Source organism: Homalodisca vitripennis, chromosome 5 (assembly GCF_021130785.1).
Source record: "Homalodisca vitripennis isolate AUS2020 chromosome 5, UT_GWSS_2.1, whole genome shotgun sequence".
Classification (NCBI taxonomy): Eukaryota; Metazoa; Arthropoda; class Insecta; order Hemiptera; family Cicadellidae; genus Homalodisca; species Homalodisca vitripennis.
This window is the reverse complement of record NC_060211.1, coordinates 178137173-178162938: the sequence shown is the minus strand read 5'-3', so window position 1 is coordinate 178162938 and position 25766 is coordinate 178137173. Positions and strand designations below refer to the sequence as shown.

General features: G+C 33.7%; 3 protein-coding genes across 3 annotated transcripts in view; 1 reads left to right on the top strand and 2 right to left on the bottom strand.

Moving 5' to 3' along the window:
- The window catches only part of LOC124363237 (protein saal1), a 104782-nt gene extending 101333 nt beyond the window's left edge, over window positions 1-3449 (bottom strand). Inside the window, exon 1 of the mRNA XM_046818408.1 lies at window positions 3233-3449. Coding sequence (XP_046674364.1) covers window positions 3233-3240 — 8 coding nt within the window. The 5' untranslated portion in view covers window positions 3241-3449. The remainder of the gene's footprint in view (window positions 1-3232) is intronic.
- Window positions 3450-5832: 2383 nt separating this feature from the next.
- LOC124363750 lies at window positions 5833-6583 on the top strand. Its single transcript, XM_046819012.1, has 2 exons — window positions 5833-6281; window positions 6450-6583. The coding sequence occupies exons 1-2, from the start codon at window positions 5933-5935 to the stop codon at window positions 6581-6583; spliced, it is 483 nt and encodes a 160-aa protein (XP_046674968.1). The 5' UTR covers window positions 5833-5932.
- A 7108-nt stretch (window positions 6584-13691) lies between these two features.
- LOC124363966 lies at window positions 13692-23891 on the bottom strand. Its single transcript, XM_046819235.1, has 3 exons — window positions 23731-23891; window positions 16045-16291; window positions 13692-13869 (listed from the first exon to the last, which is right to left on the bottom strand). The coding sequence occupies exons 1-3, from the start codon at window positions 23879-23881 to the stop codon at window positions 13770-13772; spliced, it is 498 nt and encodes a 165-aa protein (XP_046675191.1). The 5' UTR covers window positions 23882-23891; the 3' UTR covers window positions 13692-13769.
- Window positions 23892-25766: the final 1875 nt, after the last annotated feature.

Sequence of the window (25766 nt, the reverse complement as noted above, 5' to 3'; positions counted from 1 at the left end):
TAGTCAATTAGAAAAGGAAATGACTAGAATTTCTTGCCGGAAAGCAGTTATAGGGATCAGGCAACCGCCAGACGGTCATATATTGCTTAGAGTTACCTATTAGTGATCAGGGGCACTGACGTGATCTGGGCTTCAAATTTGGAACTACTCGAGTTAATTTTTTTTCTAAAAGAGCAAGCAGTGCGAAGCGCTGCGCAGCGGGCAGGCATCGTGCGTTATCCATTTTTTTATTAAAAATTTCTGATATATTGTTATTACATATTACAATATAATGTAGGTAATGTATGTAAAACAATTTTAAACACATAATTACATGCTGGAAAGCAAAGTAAACCAATATAATCCGCCCAATACAAAATCTCCGTAAAAATCTGGTAAAGGAATTTGTGTCATTCCTTTGGCCTGAATCAATTCAGTATAGACGAAGATCACGCACGATGCTTGCCCGCTGCGCAGCGCTTCGCGCTGCTTGCTCTTTTAGAAAAAAAATTAACTCGAGTAGTTCCAAATTTGAAGCCCAGATCACGTCAGTGCCCCTGATCACTAATAGGTAATTGTCGCGGTTGCCTGCTCCCTATAACTGCTTTCCAGCAAGAAATTCTAGTCATTTCCTTTTCTAATTGACTATTGGAACATTATATTGTAATATGAGTTGCCTGCTCCCTATAAACTGCTTTCTGGGAAGAAATTCTAGTCATTTCCTTTTCTAATTGACTATTGGAACATTATATTGTAATATGAGAAAAATCGAGGTTGACCCATATATTGCTTAGAATTACCAATAAATGTAAACAAAAGTCATTTGACAGGAAGTCATATGGTCTTCAGATCATATGTTAGTTTGGTTATTTAAACGCATATGTGAAAGATACAGCCAAATACAATATAATTGCATAGTAAAAAGTGAGGGCTCTATGGTGTAATGGTAGCACATTCACCCGGCAAGTAAGAGATCCGGGTTCGAGTCCCGGCGGAGAAAGTACGTTTTGTGATTCAATGTTTATTGAAATTAAATTAGGCTATTGCCACGTATACAAATGTAATAAATGTGTATATATATATATCATATATACCGGGTGAGTTTTTTAAAGTGATCCAATAGCTAACTTTTTAATTACACGACTTAGCACCACACTTTAAATTTGGAACTTGCTCAATTTTAAGTTTCACTCAGGAATACACTTTCAAATTTTTTTAAGATGGCCGCCATTTCCCAATATGGTGGTTATTTTGTTATGTGTGTAGTTTGTATTTTTTTTGATATTAGACATATTTTACGCTGAGCGTTAATCATTTTGCTTTGATATTCATTTACCTTTTCGAATAAATGTGTAGTAAAAAAAGATTTGAGATAAAAAATTTCAGAAGTAGCGACTTAGATAGATCGCAGTTAAAACATATTTTATTGAACACATTTAAAAATTATATAAAAAATTATTATTGTAATAACAATACCAAAACAAAGGACCAGTTCTAATAGCTTAGTAACTTTACAAGTTCAAATCAAATGTTCGAAGTGCCGCCCTTCTGTCTCAATTCAATTTCTGAGTCGTTGCACATACACTCTTTGTACCTTGATTAAAACGTCTTCGCCAATTGAGCTGCACTCGTTGTATATCCTTTCACGCATGTCTTCGGGAGTTGTAGGGGGCGTGCGGTACACCTTATCTTTTATGGCTACAAAACACTAACAACACATAAATCTAACATTGATTAAACGTGCTTTAAGAGTTCATGCCACTGATGATGAAAACTTCCAGTCCACGTAGCTCCTGAACCATTAGAGATATTGAAAAACTCTCAATATCAAAAATGGGTACTTTGGGATTATACCGACCACACCCAGACATGAATCGTTATTTGACATTTTGCTTCTACTGATTACTAGATTAGCGTAGAACAATATTTCGTCAATATAAAACAGGAATTGTCTTATCGCAAACCCCTCCCCATCCTCAGACAGAGGTCAAAGTCGAGCGGTCTAGTAGATAACGTGATTGCAGAGTCTCGCCGCCCGTTCAGCTGGTTCGTCGCTTTGTTGTACTTCCGTGTTTTATCTCTACATTTCTCCAAACACAAAAACAAACATTACTAAACTCTTTATTGAAAAAACACTCAAAACTTGTTTTTATTCTTGATCACACTCCGCCACCCAAAATGCGAGTGCCTCCGGCCATCAGCGCGGGCTTCGGCAGCACCTTCGGTGCTGCCCCGCGCTGATGTCGACGAAAGAAAAACATCCCTCGAGATAGTACCTATCAGTAAAATATCAAATTCTAGAGGGGCTGATCAGAAATATAAATTGAATTGTAATGGAAAGGCAATAATGTACCGTGCAAATAATGTGATGCCGCGCGGCCTGCCGTAATCGGGATTCTCGAGAAAGATAAGATAACAGCGACAACGATACCGATCACAATACCTGGAAACACTTGTAAGTTTGTAATTTTATAATTAAACAGTTGTTTTTTCGTTCTATCATGTTTGTTTCTATAAATTTATATGTTTGTGTTCTTCATACTGGTGTGGTCGGTATAATCCCAAAGTACCCAAAAATGTCTTATGTTTTAGAGTAGAATAGAGTAGAGTAGATACTGGATATATGTATCTTTTATATATCCAGCATATTTGATAATCCAGCATGACCATGCCAGATTAACAATGTTTACTGAAATATATTTTAATAATAAAAATGGAGGTTTACAAACCACATTATACAAATAGTAGATAACCTGGAGATAGAGGATTACATAGCACCCTTCATTATATTATTGAATTACAGTGATTTAGATAATATAGAATATCCCCTCCTCTTATACCTAAGTTACTCTTCCTAAGTTTGTTAACTTCCTCCACCCAAAAAAAACCCAGCTTACTGGTCCACAAGATACAGACTAATACATAACCTCAAATTAAAGCACTTTAATAATTATTATGCAATATGAGGAGAGACCACCCAAAAATTATTTCTAGAAATGAAAACATACTATTTAAAAAAATTATAAGAGTAGTTATAGTTCATTATAGCCTAGTTAACAGGGCTAATGTAAACATTATCCTTCTTTCTACTCATGTGTTTCACGAAAGTGTGCATAGGCTAATAAGGTTACAACATTCACTAGAATTTTTATCCTAGCCATTATGTAAAATAATCAATACTGAATAAAATAATTACATCAAAGCAATTATTTAGGACTATGTTTAGAATATTTATAAAATCTGAAATACTTACGCTTCCATATTTTGTTCAGATAAACAAATAAAAATTATTTTCACATTCTGAGGGTTATTACTATTCAAATGAACCGTATTACGTTAATATTGTGCAAAATCATGAAAGTCCAAAAGTAAGTGCTAATTGTTAACATTACACAGTGTTGACAAAAGTTAAATGTTTACTTTATGTTCAGAATAGGCTACACAACAAATGTCTGATAGAGGTAAATATTTTTTTTCTCCATTTAGCTCAGAAGGCTAAAAGGCGTCGGGGAAACCCATGCTGCCTCGTAGTACAGATATTTTATTGTGGTTGTCCCTTTATTATTACAAAGTAACTGAAAATTTTATTTATTTAATAAAATATTTAATTTTTTGAAAAATTAGTGGTATGTACATATGTTTCGACTATTTTAAATGTTTTGTATCTTATGTTAATTAGATTAAAGAAGGAATAAGATTAAATGGTTATAGACGGGATAAAGGATATTGTGAAGGTGTTTGGTTGCTTCTCGCCAGGGGCCTTTCAGGCATTTCTATCCCGAAAAGGAGGGCCTCGGATATATACATGTATAATGTAGTGTTAGATAGGCTTAAATATGTATTATTAATTGGGTTTAAAAATTTATTAATTTCTATGAATACTTGAATATTGTTAGATTGCAAAATTTTGATCAAATTCTGCTCTGTTTTCAAAATTGTTTATAATTTGTTTAAAATTTTGATTTCTTGCATATTCGTATTCGGGGCTGTACTATCTTGTACTACTCAACGGGAACTGGGTGAGTGAAACTACTATTTGGCATATAATAACGGCCGCGGGCGTAACACTCTGGACCGGAGCATCGAGGTGACGGTTGATGACTGAGGTATAGTGATGGTCGTTACAGAACGTAATAGGATTTAATAACACTATTACCACGTAGTAGCCGTCACCGTTGTAATAGGTTACAACAAACACCCTATTATTTTTGTCACGTAAACATAACAGTTACTTAGTAAACGGCTATCTGAGAAACAGTCTGGATCTGTCACTTCTACCCATCACCCTATTACAAAAACTACGAGTAATACGGAACGAACGGTGTGTCACTGACACTGGATTCGTTACGTTACCGCTGTCACTATATTTGAGTTTTGTCACGTCATTCACACGTGATTCACAGACCATTCGTGTCGTGTTATGACACGAAAACTTCAATGCACTTGCGTTCTGACTCTGAGGGCTACTATCGTGTTTGTGCATTTCAAGTTGGTTATTGACAGTTCTAACCGTATTAATAGTTTAATAGTAGTGTTTTGGACTTTTTCCACTAGTTTTATACATTAATAAAATTGTGTTTAATAGTTTCACTCAGTTTTTGTAGTTAATATCTTTAATTTTGTGTGACTGGTGTGTGAAACAAAATGAACAGAAAACAGAAGACTAGTTATTTGTGGTCTTACTTCACAACTACGGATCCCGTAAGTAAAATTGCTAGGTGCGATTTATGTGGTCAATTGGCAAGTTTTAAAACTACAGTTTCTAACCTTAGAAAGCATTTAGAAAGAAAACATACCACTGTTGCTTTGCCACCGCCAGGAGGGAAACACTTACCGGTATCAAATGTGGTTGAACCCCTTGCTGTTCCTTCTTTGGCCTCTACTTTAAACAGGACTACATCGAACACCAACATTGCCATGCAGAATGTAAATTCTGACAACATTGCCACTAATAGTTCAATGTGTAATATTGTACCAAATAACCAACCAAGCATTAGGTCCTTCATACCTCAGCAGAAAAAAATTAGTGAAACCCAAAAGAAGAAACTAGACAAGCTCCTCTTAAATGTGTTTGTTCAAGATTACCAACCCTTTTCAGTAGTAGAGGACGAAGGTTTTAAAAAGTTCGTCAATGGTCTAAATCCAAACTATGTTCTGCCAAACAGAAAAACCATTTCATCTTCTATGATACCAGCAGAATATGAGATGTGTTTGAATGCTGTTCGACAAGAAATGCTAACAGTATCAAATGTTACTTTGACAACTGACACTTGGACCTCTTCAAACACAGAGAGTTATATGGCTCTAACTTCCCACCACATTTCTAACGATTTTGAATTAAAATCAATTTTACTTGAGTGTTCTGTCATCAGATCTTCTCATACAAGTGTAAACTTGGCGGTAGAAATAGACAAAATTGTAAAAAAATTTCACCTTGAAGGCAAAATCATGATCATTGTCTCTGACAATGCCAGTAATATTGTAGGGGCTATAACTAATGAACTAAAACTAAAACACTTCGGATGTTTCGCCCATACAATTAATTTAATTTTGCAGGATGCATTGAAGGTTTGTCAGAGCTTAACAGATCGCATAAAAGCTATAGTTTCTCATTTTAAAAGAAGCACTAGTGCTACAGAGAAGCTAAGGGAAGTACAGAAAAATTTGGGACTGGAACCCAAAAAACTAGTTCTACAAGTAGCTACAAGATGGAACTCAACATTTTATATGTTGCAAAGAATTTCAGAGTTGAAGGATGCTGTTAAAACGACAGTGGCTTTAATCAATAAAGAAATTCCAGTGCTCACCGAAGATGAATGGAAGACTTGCTCCGAATTGGTAATGGTTTCTGGAACCATTTGAAGAAGTAACCAGAAATATCTCTGGGGAAAATTACCTTACAGCTAGCCAAGTGATTGGATTTATCAATGGACTAGTTTCTGTCTGCAATAAAATGAGAAAAGAAACCCTAAGCGAAGTCTCCAAACGTGTAGTTGATGAATTGCTCAAAGGACTAAAAACCAGATTTTCTAACATTGAAAACAGCAAGACTATAGCTTTGGCGACGTTGTTAGATCCACGTTTCAAGCTTGCAGTATTTTCAGATGAAAAATCAGCTGGATCCATAAAAACCTACTGCACTGAGCTCATGTCAGCCATATGGAGCAAGAAGACAAGCACTTCTGTGACGTCTGTCAGTGGAAGTCAGGAAAAAGACGATGGAAATCAGCCTCTTACAAAACAGGCAAAGTTTTCTATCTGGGCAGACCTTGATAAGATGATAGCATCCAAGAAACCGTCAGGTACGTTAAAATATATTAATCTGTAAACCATATTAAATTGGGTTTAAAAAACACTTTATTATCCACTTAAAATAATTGTATTTTCAGGGTTAAAGGCATCTGCTGTCATATTCAATTACGTGTTAAAACACTTTATTATCCACTTACAATAATTCATTGTATTTTCAGGTTCAAAGACATCTGCTGCAATTGTTGAAATGAACCGTTATTTAGACGAGGAATGCATCGGACGCTCAGAAAACCCACTACTGTGGTGGAAACAAAATGAAGTTTTTTACCCTCTCTGTTGTCACAAGTTGTAAAAAAACATTTTTGTGCAGTGGCAACATCGGTCCCCTGTGAGAGATTATTCTCAAAAGCAGGATACATAATTACAGAACGACGTACCAGATTATCAGGGAAACGATGTGAACAACTGTTGTTTTTAAATGCTAACAGATATTTAGTGCAATAAGTTTTTTTAGTTGTTCTTAGTTTAGTTTTCTTATTATATGTCAGGCAAACTGTGTTAAGAGCTGTTGTTTTATAATGCCGACATATTTTTAGTACAAGTTTTTTTAGTTGTATATTTTTACTTGCATATTGTAGTTGTAATATACTTTGTATATTTTTTCAATACGTTGTATCTCATAAATTACATTCTAAAAGGTATTGGCTTATCAACTTTATAGCCCTGGTTTAAGACTTAATAGTAACTTAACTTAAGTAAATTTTAAATGACACACTAGTTCATAAGCAATTTAGAATTACGAATAATAATATGTTTTAGTATTGCAACTCTAACCTGTAATTTCAAAAATTAAGTTGAATTATCAGTGTTTGCGGTGACGGGTGTTTGCTGAAGTTACGAGAGCTACGGCTGTAACGTAACTGTCACCATTAAATAATATGGTGACAGTGACAGACCGGCCGAGCGCGAGCGGAGCCACAGCGCCAGGCGGAGCCGGAGCTGTCCCGTAATAGGTGACAAAAATAATAGGCTACTGGAACCTATTACGGCTCCGTCACGTAACGTTGGAACCTATTACGTCAAAGTAACCGTAATTTCCATCACTACTGAGGTATTTAGAGGTGGGGGTAGGTCAAGGAGGGGGGAGCGTCATCCCTTGGCCAATAGGATTTATTCATACGATATCTATTGCCAACATATTACATACACTGTAAGAATCGATATAGTCCTGCACTATATAATATACCACAGATATCACAGGGGCAAATAAAAAATATGTGTTCTAATGTTTCTTCCTGACCTAGAGTACATTTCAATCATAGAGGTGTGAGGTATTGTCCGATTCTAAAAATATTACTATTTGTTTTTGCATGACCGAATCTTACTCTACATATATTTTTTATTTCTAGCTTTTGAATTTTTCATGTTTTAAACCAAGGATATTTTGGAATTTACAATCTTTTTGTACCATTTAGCTTTATTTTGATTTAGAAAGAAAGCATTAAATTTTGAGAAATATTTTTTTTTATATGCTTTAAAATCGTCCAATGGAATGTGCAACTGTTCATGTTCGTAACCTTCCAGAATAGCTTCTTTGGCAAACTTGTCCACTTTTTCGTTGCCCGCAATGCCTATGTGTCCTGGAATCCATTGTAAAATTATATTTTTATTCGATAAAGCTAGTTCGAAGGCTATTGATAAAACAATACTCTGAGTTGCCAAACCTTCATAGCTATTCTCAATAGCTATTATTGATACCTGAGAGTCTGTAAAAATAACAAAATCCAAATAACTGTCTAGTTTGTTAATACATTGTATACATTTGAATATTGCAAACAATTTTGCAGTATAATAGCTTGAGTTAAATTTATTCAAAGAGTACTTTGAGACGATGTTGTGTTGAGGTATATAGAAGGCAGCGCCAACTCCATTCGTTGATTCATCTGAGTTATAGTTTTAAAAGCTTCTAGAAATAAAGGTTTATTCCTATGTTTCCAATATGGTAAATCTTAAGATCAGCGTGATCAGGGTGATTACTTTGGGTAGGTATTTTATATACTAATCTTTCTGTTATTAAGTTTCTTCTTAAATTTAAGGGCATAATTGATGTTTCTGCATGTAGAGCAACTATAGGAGTTGATCTAAAGGCTCCCAGGGCAATTTTTAAAGCTTGATTTTGGATATAGTCAAATTTCTGTATGTTAATCTTTGTACAGTGTCCATACAGAAAACAACCGTAATCTAATTTACTTCTTATGAGACTTTTGTAAATTTGCAAAATAAAATCTGGATGTGTTCCTTCATTTCTACAACTTAGAGATTTCAGGATATTTAAATCCTTTATACATTGTTGCAATATATAGTTAATATGATGTTTAAATGTTAACTTATTATATATATATATATATATATATATATATATATATATATATATATATATATATATATATATACATACCTAGTACTCTAACTATATCTACAATAGGTAAACTTTGGTTATGCATATAATATTGAAAGTTAGGTTCGATATGTCTTTTCCTAGAGAATATTATTATATTGCTCTTGCTATGATTTAATACTAAGTGTAGAAGTTAAAGAGAATTAACTAATTTATTAATAGTTTGTTGCATGTCTTTGTGCACTCTTTCATAGTTTTTATGTGCGGAATATAAAAGTATGTCATCCGCATATTGTACAGATTTTATTTGAGGTGGTAGGATATGCTGTATATTAGATATATATATATATAATATATATATATATATATATATATATATATATAGTGAAAATAATATAGGACTGAGGATACAGCCTTGAGGTAAGCCCCTGTTGGTTATTCTTGTGATGGTATCCTTTAGATTAACAAAACTTAATTTTCTATTAATATGTCAGTTACGGCAACAGGCTATGACTTTAGTTGGGATGCCTAGGCTAGACATTCTATCCATTAGAACTGGCATTGACACATTGTTATAAGCACTGGAGATATATAATGTTGTAGTACCTAACTGTTGTTTCATTATAAGTTAAGGCAGTTAAGGTGTCAGTTATAAAGTTCATGAGATAATCATTACATCCGTTCATTTTTCTGAATCCATATTGAGTGTCTGGAATTAAATTAAATTTCTCTACCATCCATTCTAACCTATTTTTAACCATAGAATTCATAACCTTGGCAAGACAAGGTATCAGTGATATTGGTCTGTATGATTCTTGTAAATGATTATCTTTAGTTGGTTTGAGTAGCGCAATAATACGAAATGTTTCCATGTTAATGGTATGTCAATGTACCCATTCCAAATATTATAAAAAGCTCCAGGATCATATTTAGAGCATTTGCAGGAAGGTATTTGATCATTTTATAAGTTATATCATCGAGGCCAGGGGATGTATCTTTATTTATTTATTTTTTTTAATAGCAATTATTAATTCCTTAAAAGTAAAGTTTTGTTCTATCGGATCCTTTACAGGTTCATGTTTTATGTTTATACATTCTACTTCATTAGCCTGAGGTACATAGTCTGGTATTATATGTTTCATGAAATTTTCACTTAATTCCTTGTTGTTATTTATAAATGTTTCATTACCATTAGTGTAATGATTGCCTTTCAATTTTCTTACTATGTTCCAAGCATATGAACTAGATTTTTTTCTCCTATTCCTGACATGTTTTTTCCCAACCTAATTTTCTAGCTGACTGAATTTCTTTTCTTGCTTTTTCTGCGTTTATTTGATATGTCCGGTAGTTTACTGCACTCATATGTTTTTTAAAATAGGTAAATGGTAGTCTTCTTTCTGCTGTAGCTCGAGAACAGTTATTTGTCCACCATATTTTTGGAGAAAACCCTTTTTTATAATTTAATGGTGCTTTAATTTTAGGTATTGATATCTCACAGGCCTCTGTGATTATTCTATATAGTGCCTCTAATTTATTTTGGGGGTTAATGTTTTGTAACATATGTATTTTACTTTCTATAGTACTAGTATATAATGGCCAGTTGGCATTTTTAAGGTTTAATTTATTGTTATTAATGTTAATAAAATCTAGGTTGGTGTTATGCATTAGGCTTGTAATATTAAGCTTTATATAAATGGGTAAATGATCACTTCCCATAGCATCCTTACCTATTTCCCACGATTGTAATAATGAGTGCATATTGGGTGTAACAAAAGATAAATCAATGGCTGATGATTGTTGATACAGAGTAGGTATTGTGGTGTGACTATAATCATTGAGAAAAATAAATGAAGAATTATTGTATTCTTTAAAGATGTCATTTCCTCTTGTGTTGGGTATATTTGCACCCCAATAAGGATGGTGCGCGTTAAAATCCCCACCAAGTAATGAAAAACCTTGATCCTTATTAAATGTGTGTTTTTCCCAGAATTGTCTGTCAATTTTACTTGATGGCTTACAATATATATTGTAAATATATATATCGGTTTCTTAAAATTATGTATTTCAATTCCAATTAACTTTATGATATTGGAATTGTATCTAGCTATAACTGTGTATGTTATTGACTTATGTAAGACTATTTCAACTCCTCCATAACTGTCTAACCTATTTACTTTTTCCATATTGTAATTGTTATCTCTAATATTATCACTTTCTGTTAGCCAAGTTTCTTGAACTAAAGCAATATGAATTTTATTCTTTATAATTGTTTGTATGAATTCCGACCACTTAGGTTTAAGTGATCTGGCATTCCATTGAATTAAGTTTAAGTCATTTGCCATGTTTATCTAACTGTGATAATAAATTCTTATTGGATCCTAAACCTTTATTTGTGTTTTGTTTCAGTGTTTTACCAGTAGTGCTACTACTAGTAATCCTATTCTTGGGATTGACTTCCCAAAACTCAAGAGGTGCTAAAAATTCATCCAGTTGTTTTTTGGATGAAAATGTCAAAGTTGTAGATTGCATTTTATTTTTTATTTCCTCGATTTTCTTTTTAAATAAGTCATACAATTGTTCTCTATCATTGTTATCTATTGCGAGTGGAGTTTCTGGACTTTTTTGTGATGTTTTGATTACTCATCCGAGAATATTGCTTATCTGAAAAGTTAGGTCTAGTATTCTTATTTTGGATTGTATTGATGCCAGTAGGTTGGTAAGAATTATTTTTATAACTTATCCTACCAGTGGTATTTTTATATGGGCCTACATTGGAGATAGATTTAATTGTGCTCTGGCTATTTTGAGTGTATAAGCTATTTAGCTCTGAGTAATCTTCTGTCAAGGTTGAAAATCTATTATTGGTTTCAAAAGAATGGGAACTTGATTTGAAATTATTTTCTGCGAGTGCAGGAAAATTTGCTTCATAGTTTAGGGTCCTTGTAGCATTAGTGTAAGAGTTCGGTTTAATAAAATTACTTCTGACTTTTTTATAGTAAATGGGGAAGTATTTGCTGGCAGTGTAATAATCCTCCTTCATAGTACTCATTCTATTTTTAATGTTTTTCTGCCGGTTATATTCAGGGCAAATGTTTGAGTTGCTACTATGTGATCCAAAGCAATGAATACATTTAACAGGTGACTGACATTCCTCAGAATGGAAATGTTCCCCACAATTTCTGCATAACCTATTGTTGTTACAGGGCTTACTAGCTACGTGGCCATACGGAAAGCAGCGATAGCATTATTTTACAGGAATCTTGAAGGTATCAACCTTCATCCGAACATAATTTAATTTTATGTAGTCTGGCAGTCTATCTGATTCAAAAGTAATTTTAACAAAGCATGTAGGTATCAATTTGTTATCAACACGTCTTTTGATTCGTTGAAGTAGAATAATATTACATTCACTTTCTGCATCTGTGAGGATTTCCTCTTCAGAAACATCTCGTTCCACATTTATCACTCCTACAGAAAAAATTCTGATAGAAGGCACAAAAACATTGTATTGTGATAAATGTTTAGAATCTACTATGTTGTTGGCCGCTTCATAGTTTTCGCATATAACCGAGAGATTTTTTCCTGCTCTGTCTATGTATTTGATATCTGTGTAGTGGGTTTTGATTATTTTCCCTACAGAGAAGGGGTTGAACCTATTCTTCTCTTTATCCTGGATAATGACCTCAAAAGGTCCCTGATTGTCACACTTATAGTATCTTTTAGTACATTTTCTTTTTATCTCCGGTGGGTTTTGATTTTTTGTTCAGGTTCAATAAGGTTATGTGTTCTTTTTAATGGGTTTTCATTACTTTTAGTATTATTTGTGTTTTTATTAGTGTATCCATGGTCTAATAAAATGGATTTGACTGCAATTTGGGTTTGCATAGCCTCATTCATGAGGTTAGTCGTGGCCAGACATTCCATCATGTCGGGTCCGGCCAGAACAGGTTAGTTTGGAACGATGTTTATTTACTTTGTTTTAGTTTTAAGATATTAGAAAAGTTTGATTTAAATTAAATGTTATTAATTATTGGTAAATAAACAGATAAAAGAAGAAATCTACATAATTACCCAATAAATCACAAATAGTATTACATATATTACACTACAAATACGAAATCAGTAGGACAACCACTTGTTCAGCAAATAACAACCGTGCACGTCCACGACTCGACACTGAATGGCCAAGAGGTAAATAATTAGTAAGCAGTTCGCACCCAAAACAAATCCCATGACACTTGAGGCGGTGTTGCCATATGGATACTGATCATCAGCTGTTTCCAGATGAATAATTGTTAGATTAATGTGATTTATATATTATTATCAATAATAAAGCCATGTTATATACATATTAGTTTCCATATTGGTCTTCATTATATATAAAGTGCTTTGTTCAAAAACAAATTAATATTTATTTTATATATATATAATCGGTTTCACAGCGTATGTGGTCGCCTTCCGATTCCCAACTTCCACTCTTTCCTATCATTCCAATCACCAGGTCCCAAGTTCCGTTCCGACATTGCCTTCGATATCCCCTGCTTCCATGTTTCTCTAGGGCGCCCCCTCTTTCGTCGTTCTGTTGGTAGCCATTCCATAGTAGCCATTACAAATTAATATAGTACCTGAAAAACGTTTTCAGACTCAGCTGACTTGACTGACGGATAAAATACCCTCTATGTAAAGTACAAATAGTTCTGATATTCTTGTATGTAAATTGCTTAAACTTTTGTGTTTTGCTATTTATTTATTCACGGCAAACCCGTTACAAACATAAATTACAAAATATGATAGTTGAAATTAAAGTCGGGTTTTAAATTTAGGGGTCACCCCATGGAGCAGGCGAACTTTGATAGTTTTATATGAAGAAAACAGGTTTTGGTGTAGGCTCGTAAGCCTTGTCTACTCTTCTCTACTAGCAACAAGCTCTGCTTTAACACGTATTTGAAATTCAACATTCCCATTGAATCGACTCTTTCAACCATAGGTACGTTATGTGTAGAAATCATTAAAATTAATATTATTGTACAGCAGTACAGCTTTTGTAATAATTTAACTTTATTACAGTAATTACAATACATCTATTTGAACATTTAGTAAATCAAATAATTGAGAATCTAATAATTTCCATTTAGCTAAATCAAATGTCTTTCTTGGATAGTGAAGGCGCTCCGTTCTGTCCATATTTGTCATAAGCGGCTTTCAGCATGTGGAGCATGGGTCCCATATAGTCTACAGATCTGAAATATAACATTATTTTGTTATGAATTCAGCACACTAATAAACGAACAACAAAAAGCTGTACACACATACATACATGCATGTTTGCATGCATCGTGTTATAGTTAGTTCAGAACCAAGAGACAAAGTACATTATAGTATAAACCCACAACCTGTTTATTCTATTGATAGAGAAAATTCCTCGAAGAAAAAAAAATCGTAGGCCACACTAAGTTTGAAGGACGTCAAAACTAGGAGAGTAGCAAAAGGGTTAAAATTGAGACACAATAATTTCTTTTGCTTAGATAATATTTGACTTGCCCATCCACACTTGTAACCAACGTCAGTCACGTAAATCAATGACAAATGACTGTCCGTGTTATACAGCCCCTGGAATTGACGTCTTTCAGTCTGACGGCGATATAAATGTATCACGCTATATATAATCCAAAAATATCCGTTATATATTTTTAACTCTTTTGGTAGCCTCCCATTTCTACCTCCACTAATATTAGCATGGCTGATGGTCAATTTATTTTGCAAGATACATTTAACTTTTAATTCCAAGAAAACCCAAGTTTTGCGCTTATACAGTGGACATTAGCCTTCGGCTATTAGACTATAATGCGTTATAATATAATTCCATATTCTGTTTGTTCTGAGAGTAAGTGCTAAAGGGAGATATAATGATAGACAACAAATAAAATATCATTTTCTTCTTTAACGTTATTCGAAGTTGTGTTAAAAAGGAAAGTGTTTATAAGTATGTTGATCATTGAATTATTTTTACAAATCCACAGGTGGTTGTGGATTAATGTTACTACTACTAGATGGATTCTATAGCTATAAATATTTGTTTGAAGTTTATTTTTGACGATGGAAGGAAACAGGATTTTCCGGACATTTGCCATCGTTTAGTGATACAAAAAATCAGTAACACTACGTTTCGAGATCTGCAATCTGGTCTCTTCTTTAGGTAAATAACTAATCTAACACATAATTACAAAATAGGTTAAACAAACAAATCATACCAGAGCGTTGTGACACACGTTAAGTCAGGAACCACAACCACCATGTTGTGGGTCAACTTCACTAACTCTAAAACATGCGTAATACTGAACTACAGAGTACAGGTCAATAGGTCTGCATTCGCCGACTTACGACTGAACAGAGGCCAATTGCAAATGGCAATCGTCACGGCAGAAAGAAGTGGCGACAAAAAAAAAACAAGGGAACAGAAGTGGGCATTTTTTATTATTGGCCCATGCTACACGCACTTCTTAAAACCATACTGTGACTCCACATTGGGTTATTACAAATATCTAATCTGTTTGATACTTTTGGTTTTCTTTTTGGTTCATTTTTCAGAATTAGCAACCAAAGCGGCCTAATCACGACTTACGGTTGCCTGATTGGTTGGTCTGCCAATTTAACGAATGTAGCCTTAATTAATCTCCTTAAAAAACGAGGTTCCCGATGTATTATGTTGGCTTCATCCCAATTCATATTATGGTCTTCGGACCAAAAATGGTGTGCAGTATTTGACTTTTCTGTTAGATCCTTTTTGGTGTTTTTCCTATTGTAACTAAATTTTATATTGTAAATACAATTTATTAGGTGGTATTAAAATTGTGCACTTATGATCAGTTATAATTACTTTTGATAAAAACATTTATTTGGGTAAATATGTAACAGCTAAAATGAATGTTAAATAATATTAGATGTGTAGAAAAAACCAGATGCTTGCCTTCTGGGTTGTATTGATAAAATTAGGTGGGAGGCAATATATTGACTCTATAATCGGTGTTGTTCAGTAGTTAACAGGTTATCCTCCAGATAATTTTTCTACATTTTCAGCAACAAAAACAATAAATAAAGACAAAGTTTTAAAAATACGAATGGAAAGAAATGGTACACGTGCGCCTGAACTATAACATTTTAATGCAATCGCGAAATGTGAATTAGGTCGATAATTCATGTGGCTCCTTACACGCAGAAAAATGATTGGATTAACTGAATTCGTGCAGTTTTTGAAACTCTGGTAGTCTTATAGTTGTGTATAATGTCTTAAAATGCGCTAGCATTTAATAAGTCAAATTTTAAAAGAGACTAAAATCTAATGAGATTTTAGAGATAGCGAGTGTAGTTTTTAATTTTGTATAGAAATGAAACACAATAGAAGTTTGTTGGTTTACCTTTTCTGGTATGTGTTGCCACTCTGGTATGAAGAGGAAGGATACTGACCGTAGACATCATTCTGGTACATGTTATTGTAGCCCGTATAGAGGGAGTTGTTGCAGGTACCGAGAAGTTGGCAATACTGGAACCCAAATAATGGCATAGCCAGGGCACCCAGAATAGCCAACACTACAACAGCTCCCATAGCCACCATACCTCCGTTTGTAAGTGTCTTTATGATGTTGTTTGGAAAACCCACATCACCTGAAATATATAATAAAAATACAAATTGTTCTTAAAACTCATACTGAATAATGAGGTAGGCCTAAGAACCAGAGCATGATTGTTCAATGTGGGATTGTGAAATATGGTAAAACATATTATCTGCAACGCGGGACCTTGCCTTCGCAAGCAGGTGTCCATTATATCAAAAAGTTGCTAGATTTCATAAAAAATGCACCAACGGCAAAGGCGTTAAAGACTCGTTTCAAACGATTTTAGCATCAAAAGCGTTCCATAATTTCGACGAGTTTTCGGCATATAATTATACCACCCAGATAGAAAACTGATACTGGCATTGACAATAGAGAAAATTGGCGAAAGTATGTCAAATGAATGCAAAATACGTGTGAATGTGGCATTGTGGAATAAATATTGAAATTTTAGTGAAAATTTGTCAGCGGGCTGAGAAAAGTAAATAGCTTAAGAAACGTCCCATATGATTTCATTTATTTAGACTGGAATTGCTGAATGACACGGATGACTTCAATACAGTACGCGATGATGGACTTATTATCCGACATGGAATTTACGTTAATGATGTTGTATACATACATTTCTTTCTTGGACCAATGAATCGTATTGTGTGCTTCTGGTAGGGAAATTCTGGCGAGTAACATCGTTGTTATTATTTTTACATAAGGACGGATTTATAAATATTTTGCCCCTAGGCATTTTCCGACTTCCGCCCCTTGAAACATGCCACATGTGTCACAAAGTCGTTATTTAAATAAAAAAATGTAACGAATTCATAAACGGGTGTTCATAAAAAACGCCAAGATTTACTTTATTTATAATGTAATTACATTTAAAAAAGTCTAGAGTTTTAAAAATCAAAAATGTATTCTTAAAATCCTTTAGTAAAAATTAACCAAAATAAACTAACGTATCAACGATTCACAGTAAAGTGTCTTTCTTATGTTTCTTTACATTGGTTTTCTCTTACTTTTAATCACTGCGGACTCCTCAAGTCTTTACCTTTTATTTAACCACCATTCAAAAGTTCAGCCTCGATGTATAGAAGAGACAACGAGTTCAGTTTTTCTTCATTAATTCTGGATCTAAGCCAATATTCTATTCTTTTCAATACAGAAAATGATCGCTCTGCCGAGCAGTTTCAAACAGTTGTGCACAAATATATACGAAGAGCTATACCTATATTGAGAAATGTCAGTTGGAGATTATGTTCTCTTATGAGCTTTATCATCGAGAAAGGGTTGTCTTAACACCGCCACTCATCAGAAGGCCAGAAAAGTATATACATACAATTAAAAATTATTTTTCTACATAATTTTCATAAAAAGATACAAGTTTTTCAGCGTGCTCAATAATAGCTAAAGACGACGATATATTGTTAAAAACTGAGAACTTATCCGCAATTACGTCATAAGCGTTTTTGCGCTTCAGTAAAGCTGACTTGAGTTCGTCAAGAACAACATAATATGTTTCTACACTAAATTTATCACGGCCTGTAAGGATGATTTCGTTTTCATTGGTTTCGTCTGCCTGGATTTTTCTTTTTTTTCTGACGTTTGTAGCTTGTTTCATACTCTACATCACACCGTTTCTTGGCGCTTTCTCCATACACACGAAAAATGTTTCTAAGAAAGTCGACGAAAATAATCAATGAGTCATAATAAAATCTAACTAATCTCTCTAGGGACGTGTCCACATTTTGTAAAGTTTGACTAACTTGTTCAAATATGTCCAATTTGTCGGTCCAAAGTTCCATCATAATCATGGTTTTAAATCTGTTCAGGCATTTCAGGAGTCCCGTTACTTCACTCCTAACCAGAGGTTTCTCGTTAGTGTCCTCTTCATATGTCTCCAAACTCAGAATTACACTTTCTAGGTTTTCACATAGAGCTTTACATGCACTTTTACGAGCACTCCACCTTGTTTCTGACAAACCCTTGAGAGTTTTACTTTTACTTTGAGTAAAGCTAAGTAGACATTCCCATCTCGTAGTAAATGCAACGAAAATGTGTAGATGTTCTGAATTAGGCTAAAGAAAGTGCATGCTTCTGGAGAGCAATTTGCATCACATGTGCCCACAATATTTCATGAATGAGCCGAGCAAGGGACAAATAATGTTTTATGAGTTTCATCTTTTATCCTAGCTTGCAAGCCGCTGTATACGCCTCACATGTTGCTTGCATTATCGTACGACTGTACTCTGCAGTTGGCTGATATTCGGTGTATACAAGGTATATTCGGTATATAAGTATACGGTATTCGGTTTAAAACAAGATAAATCGTTCAACAGGAATGCCATTTTCTTGAACAAACCTCAAAACAAATGACAATTGGTCAGTGTGGCTTATGTCAGGCGTTGAGTCCACTATTATGGAGTAATACTTGGTCGGTTTCACCTCGTTAATTACGAAATATTTTACTTTAGAAAATAATATTTCAATGACCATTACAAATAAATTATGAAAAATAATATGTTCTCCCTGGACCTGGATTAACAAATTTTCGAATATGTTCAGCAAGGAAAGGGTCGAACTCGGCTATTAATTCTAAGGATATCATGTCTCGCCTTTGTATATCGACCTCAATATCTCATCCGATCCTCGAAACAGACGTCCCCTGCTTGCTTTTTCACGACAGCAAACACTCTTTCCAAAACGTGCATCCAATATTTCCGTTCAGTTTGACGTTAGGATCAAATTGACTTTCGAGCGTTCCAAATCCTCTTTTACGGATTAATAACGCTAATTCGGAGTTTATGTGTTATTGTGAATTTTCATGGGCGGACAAAATCGCTCCGATATTATTCCAGTCTGAAACACCTTCACTGACTAATAACTTTTTCAATTTTTAGTTTCCGATTAAAAACATTTTTGTTTAAATATCTCATTTCATTACCGAATTTCTTTTCGAGTTTTGAAAGTCATTATCACAATCTTTGTTCTGCATTATTCCTCGTTTACATCAACTTTAACATCATTTATTTTCCATTCAGTGGGGTCGTCACTTACATTAAATATTTGTCCAGTTTGTTGTGAAACTATAATATCGCTTACTTGTAAAACGGCGTAAACGTTGTTCAGTTCGTTATCACTCCTCTCTTCAAAACGTTCCGGTTCATCGACAGTTGTTTCTTGATCGCCATTTCCACTGTCTGGAGCCCTATCTGACCCGATGTGTTGTTGCCATGACGAGCAGCCCCAATTTCACTAGGTTATTCAAGAGTGTAATAAATTGTCCACTTTTTTATAAGTTTTTAACAGGATAGTTTCATTTTTCTTTCTTTTCACTCGCAAGGTTACAATAACTCTAACCTCTTAGTTTTCTAGTTTAACACTCATTATTATTATTATTATTATTATCAACGAGCAAACAAAATAACTATTAGGCTAACGTAAAACTAAATCGAAACTTAATAAGCACGACCCATTACAAATTATGAGGCTAACACTACTGAATGTCAATTAAAAGAGATCGACTTGAGAGACACAAGTCACTAACACTACTGAAGGTGATCTATTTTTTAGACTGTTGTCAACCGTTAAATTTGCAGCTTAAAATATAGCTCATGCAGTAAAATAACAGCCTACAGTAGTTTTGTAATAATAATCTGCACGTTTGAACGGAAAGGTTAAAAAATGAATTGAATCACTGTAATCATGTTTTTGGTTAAAGTTCAATATTGTAATACGAGCGCTCCTTGACTTTCGTTTTCAGCAGCCACCGCCACGCCGACAAGACAGCTCGGACCGCCGGCACGGCACGGTGTGGCAGCACCTGTCAGGCTGTGCCGCCCCTAGGCACTGGCCTAGTGTGCCTAGTGGGAAATCCGTCCCTGTTTTTACGGCACAACTTTCTTTTTAGGTAACATTTTAGATTTATGTATTAATATCAATGTATTCTTGTGCAGAGAAAAGGTGGTGAACTCGTGATTGTGTGTTATGGTTCTTGCAAGAACGAGTCCTTCTATGATTGATTATTGAATTTATAAAAGTTATTGTTCGGCTGACTTTTTAGATGTCAGTCAAGCGTTTGATAAAATGTGGCATACTGGTATATTATACAAAATTAAGAAGTTTTTGCCTCACTCTATTTTTTCAATACTAAAATCGAATCTTTCAAACCAATCTTTTCAAATAAAATACCGTGATGTTTTTACTTAGCTACATTCCATAAAACCCGAAGTTCCTCAAGATTTTGTTTGAGCATCTCATTACTTACAACAGAGTTTAGATGCAGTTACTAATTGGTTAAAGACATGTAGAATCAAAATTAACAAAAATAAATTAGCTCACATAACGTTTACGTTAAATCAAAATTCTTGGCCTCCAGTTACATTGACGTTCATTTACCCCAAGTAATTGAAGTAAATTATCTGGGCATGCGCTTAGACAGAAGGCTTACATGGAAATCCCACATTTCGACAAAGAGACAACAGCTAAATTTAAAAACAAATAAAATGAATTGGCTACTCGGATCTAAATCAAAACTCAGTTTGATACTATTATATAAAAAAATTATGGTTGCCTGTAAAGTCGGTTTTACGGGCGAAGATTTTACGTGACAACGTCTTTTTCTCGGTAGAATATTTATTGATATGAATATTATTAAATTGCACAATAGGAACAAAGAATTGAATGAAAATAAGAATTGCACAAATTTTAACTATAGAAATATATTTTGTTTACTAAAACATTGTACATAATTTGAAATTAATTAAAATTTGTTATTGTAAATGGTAAAGTTGAATAAAACATTTACTAAAATTGGAATTTGAAATTCTTGCTAAACACAGTTAAATTCTAACTCCGCGCGTGGTGATTGGTCGGTTTAGTTCGTTTGTTTGGTCGCACTGTTATGACAGGTTAGAGGTTATAATTTGTTATTTTAAATGTTTGACTAGCAATACGCGCTGTTTCTTCTCAATCGACTGAATTACGATTGATTGCAGAGTGATTTAAACTAATAATTTACTTAACACTATCAACATTTGTCAATAGTATGACATAACCTATAAACTCAGTTTCTCAACTTTTGTGTCAATCTAACAATTAATCAATCAATCATTGTTTACGATAATGAAATATCAGTGTACAATTATTTACCTTTATTGTTGTAGTTGTTGTAAATGACGAATCTAAGCACTCCACATTTTCACGAATAAACATAGTTATCTGCTTTATCCCGTGCGGCGGACCCACAGTTATCTGCTTTATCCCGTGCGGATCCCGTGCGGCGGACCCACTGGACGGGCATCGTAACGTTACCGGGCGTTACACTTTTTCATGAGTGACTCCGAGCCGCAACCTAATTTAAGACGTTGTCACGTCAAAACTATCCTAAAACCTGTATGGACATATGGTGTGCGGTTATGGGGCACAGCAAGCAACTCAAATCTGGAGATACTTCAATTGTGTCAATCAAAATTGTTAAGAAAAATTGTAAAAGCGCAATTGTTGTATGTATCCAATAAAACTTTACATCAAGATTTGAACATCCCAACAGTCAAAGAAGAAATAACCAAACTCAGTCGCTTTTATCTTTCAAAATTAGAAGATCATCCAAAACACCTTGCGGTAAATCTACTTGATAATTCTAAAAATGTGTACAGACTCCATCGAACTGCTATCCTGGATCTACCTTTTAGGTTCTAGAATTAATTATGTTAGTGTTAACAATGGTTAACATCTGTCTCAATTTCTGTTAATATTGTTTATGTATATACAATTTACTTATTGTTCTTCTCAAACTGAACAGATTGTAAATAAATAAAATGTTGTTAAAAAAATTATTGAATTCATTTATGCTAACAGCTGTTAAGAAACTTCTAGTGAGATACTCTTTACCATTTGGAATATTTTCTTGTAGTTATAATTTTTTCACAGTTTAAGACGTGAATACAGTTATCAGTGGTGCACTACTCCCATTATATGTGATATTGTAATGTTACATTAAGGTATCTATAAACACAGTTTCACAGGTTTACCTCAAATATAACCCATTCTTAATCTATAGCCTATTATATGTTAAGAAATTAACTTGGAATAAGTGTTGAGAGGAGTACATGTGTTAGAAATGGCTTACGGAAATAGTAGTTTTTGTCACTAGGAGGAAAAGTTGTTACGGTACATCCGGTGCGCAGTCGTGAAGTTACGATCGAGGTGAAGCCCAACGGTCAGAAATACTATTAAATGTTGAAAAATACTTAAAACTCCTCTCTTTTATCATACGAAAAACAAAATTAAAACTTCCAAGTTTTATTAGACGTTTATTATATAATACAGCCCGATAAAAGCTGTTTTTTAAACTTAATTTGGTCCATGAAGTAACTGTTTTAAGTTTCCTCCAAACAGGGACTGTGAAAAATCAGCTGGCGCAATTTATGTGTTTTAAGTATCAGACTAAGAATAGGACATGTCACAGTGAACAAGACTCTTCTTCTTATTTCACTCCTCTGTGCTTAAACTGCACTGCAGGAGTGAATGAGACTGCGGATTATCTACTAATGAAATGTCCACAATTTGACTATGCAAGGAACTCATGTTTCCAACAAATTAGAATAGGTACCGTATGACGATACCCCAGAAAAACTCAAAACAATTTTATCCAGTTTTGACGCAACATTGTATAAGGAAATAAGTCGATTTCTGACAAGTATAAAAAGAATCATATAGCCTAATCGAAGAATAATGATCGAAGCCAATCACAGTTAAAATCATTGCAAACATTTTTTTAAGTGAAAATTGACTTCATGTTGTAATTCCAAGTCAGCCGTAAGGCATTTAGATAATAAAAAAAGTGTGGTAACCTCAAACTTTATTATTGTTTCATTGCAAGTGAATAACAGCTGATTCTAATACGTAAAATAGAGTCATACGACTATGATGAGTTATTTTGTAATAAAAGTTTAATAAAATATATAGCTATTGTGCCAAATCTTGGATATTGTGCAATTGGAATAGATAATTTAATGTCAAAAGAAACACTCAAATAATCATTAAATTTTATTTCTGTGAGGCCTTCCGTTTTCAGTAAAAGTAAAAAGTGGTTAATGTACAAATGATTTAGTACCTAAACAAAAACACATATAATTAAAAATAAAGAGATATAATTTTATAGACAAAAGTATTAAAGTTGCATGATATTGAAGTGTTTTTTTTTAAATTAACATTTCAGTTTTGTTTTCTACATGATAAGTACTGTTTTTCACCATAGCATAAGTGTCTATGCGCTTAATAGTATTTCCGACCTCGGTTTTATCTCGTTCGTAAAACACAATTATTGCATACCGAAAACAACCACTCTTGCTCCTAGTGAAGAAACTGGTATTTTACTTGTACTAATATAAAGTTTGAGGTTAGTACACTTACATTGTGCACCAGCAGATTTTTTAGATCGCTGTTATCATGAATTTTGTTAGTAAGTAACCTTTGCTCTATAATTTGACTTACTTGAAGCAGGGGAAGATGTAGATGTAGTTGTGGAGGCTGCAGGGGTCTGGTCTACTTTGTCAGTAGCCTCTGCCGGCTTCTCTACTGCCGAAACTGTCACGCTCAGAAGACAAACCAACAGAAGACAACAGACTGTGTACTTCACCATCATAACTGCTCTTGCTGTGCTGTAAAAAATAATTTATTTTACATAGATTAGGAAATCAGGAACATCACATGAATTAATGCGTCAAGAGTTTCAAGGCCTACTCAATTTGGCTAAGATAAAATTAGGAGCCAATAAATTGAATGGCCGGTGGAATTGGCTTTTAATCCACCTATGAAGAAGTGCATTGGAGAACGTTTCCAAACAAGTAAATTACAAGCGTTCAACATCTAACATCTGATTTTAAGATTAACATACAAAATGATGGATGCGGTACCTGCATATATACCTTTAGAAATACCTTTACCAATAAGAACCTTAGAAACCTACCCAATACCCAATAACGGTTTGGTTAGGTTATGTATGTACCTTTAGAATAAGGAGATGTACGGAGAAGTTTCTGAATTGAGAGATAAAAAATTCTTAGAACAGTATCAGCATTTAGAACGATATTGACAAGTGATTTTTTCGTGCTGCTATTCATTTCTCTGTGAATGTTCTGGTGGAAATGCGAAGAGAGATGTACAAATGAAGGGAGGCAAACAATTTGCTGAATAGTGCAAAATATTGTTTGTTAGGTCTACATTAAAACTTCTGTAAAAATATCATATTTGACAAAAATAACACCACTCGTTTTCACTATTAATGGGATATTTTTGTTTAATACTGTTCAGAATCGATGAAAATAACAATTTATATTTTCTCAAAAATATTTACTGCTTAAGATTGAAAAGTGTAAACAAAACTGACATTATTAAAAGTTGAATTATCACAACAAAGAGTTTAGTAACTAATATTTAGTCTCTAATAACACCAAATAGCTAAGACGTTCCTGACGTATCTTCGAAATAAAGGTGTCATTGGTCCATCTATTTTCATTAACTACAATGCAGAATTAAAATATTAAAAGAATATTAAGCAAACATAGATAATATGAAAATTAGTAGTTTGCAAATTAAACATAGTAAGTTATGTGTGTCATCGAAATAAGTGACGGCAAGTAGGTCGGGCTGCACGAGGACAGACTATAAGAAAGATGATTATTTGCGTGGTGCTGACAGCAATAGAGTGTGTGAGATGGATGGGTATTAATGTGATAAAGTTCTAATAAAGCATGGTTTATCTCATATAAATTTGTTAGTTATTTTTAATATGTAATTTAATTTTCAAATGTATATGATTGGTCGGTTAGGTTAGGTGTCTCTTCGAGGACTGAGTAGTCCTAATCTAACCAGTTGTTCAACTTTACATGAAATAAAGGCATTTTCGTTTCATTTCAAGAAGATTTTGGACAGATTTTCTCGAACCTAGGCATTCAGCTTAGTGATCTATCGCACCAGCATTTGAAATTAGAAGTTACTTTATTCAGAGAAAGCTAAAGAAAAATGTCGTGTTTATAAATAAACAACTTTATTCCAAACTATGAAAGTGGGTTTGGAGATAATATCTCCCAACAGTCTTGACAGGGCGTTCCTCAGTAATCTTTCACTGACCATCAAGTACCACTTGAATAATATTTTCCACTGAGAGTCATTAAAAATTACCTTAGAAACAACATCTTCCACCAAAAATCACCAGGTCATTTTTCAATAATAATATTTTCCACCAACCTTTACAATCATGTACCACAGGAATATCTTCCACCAATCATGACAATGCTATTACCAGGCCGTAACTTAGAAATAATGTCTTATGTACGTAATCATATCAATACAATCAATGAAAAATCGTTATCAAACTGTGCTTTAGTTGTCATATCTGTATAATTTTAGTATATTTCAGCCATTTACTTAGCCAAACATGACTAGTATTTTTTAAATATTTAAAAATATCTGTAGACAATTTTAGTTTAGAGAACGTCAAATTTTAAAATGTTGAGAATAAATTCTCA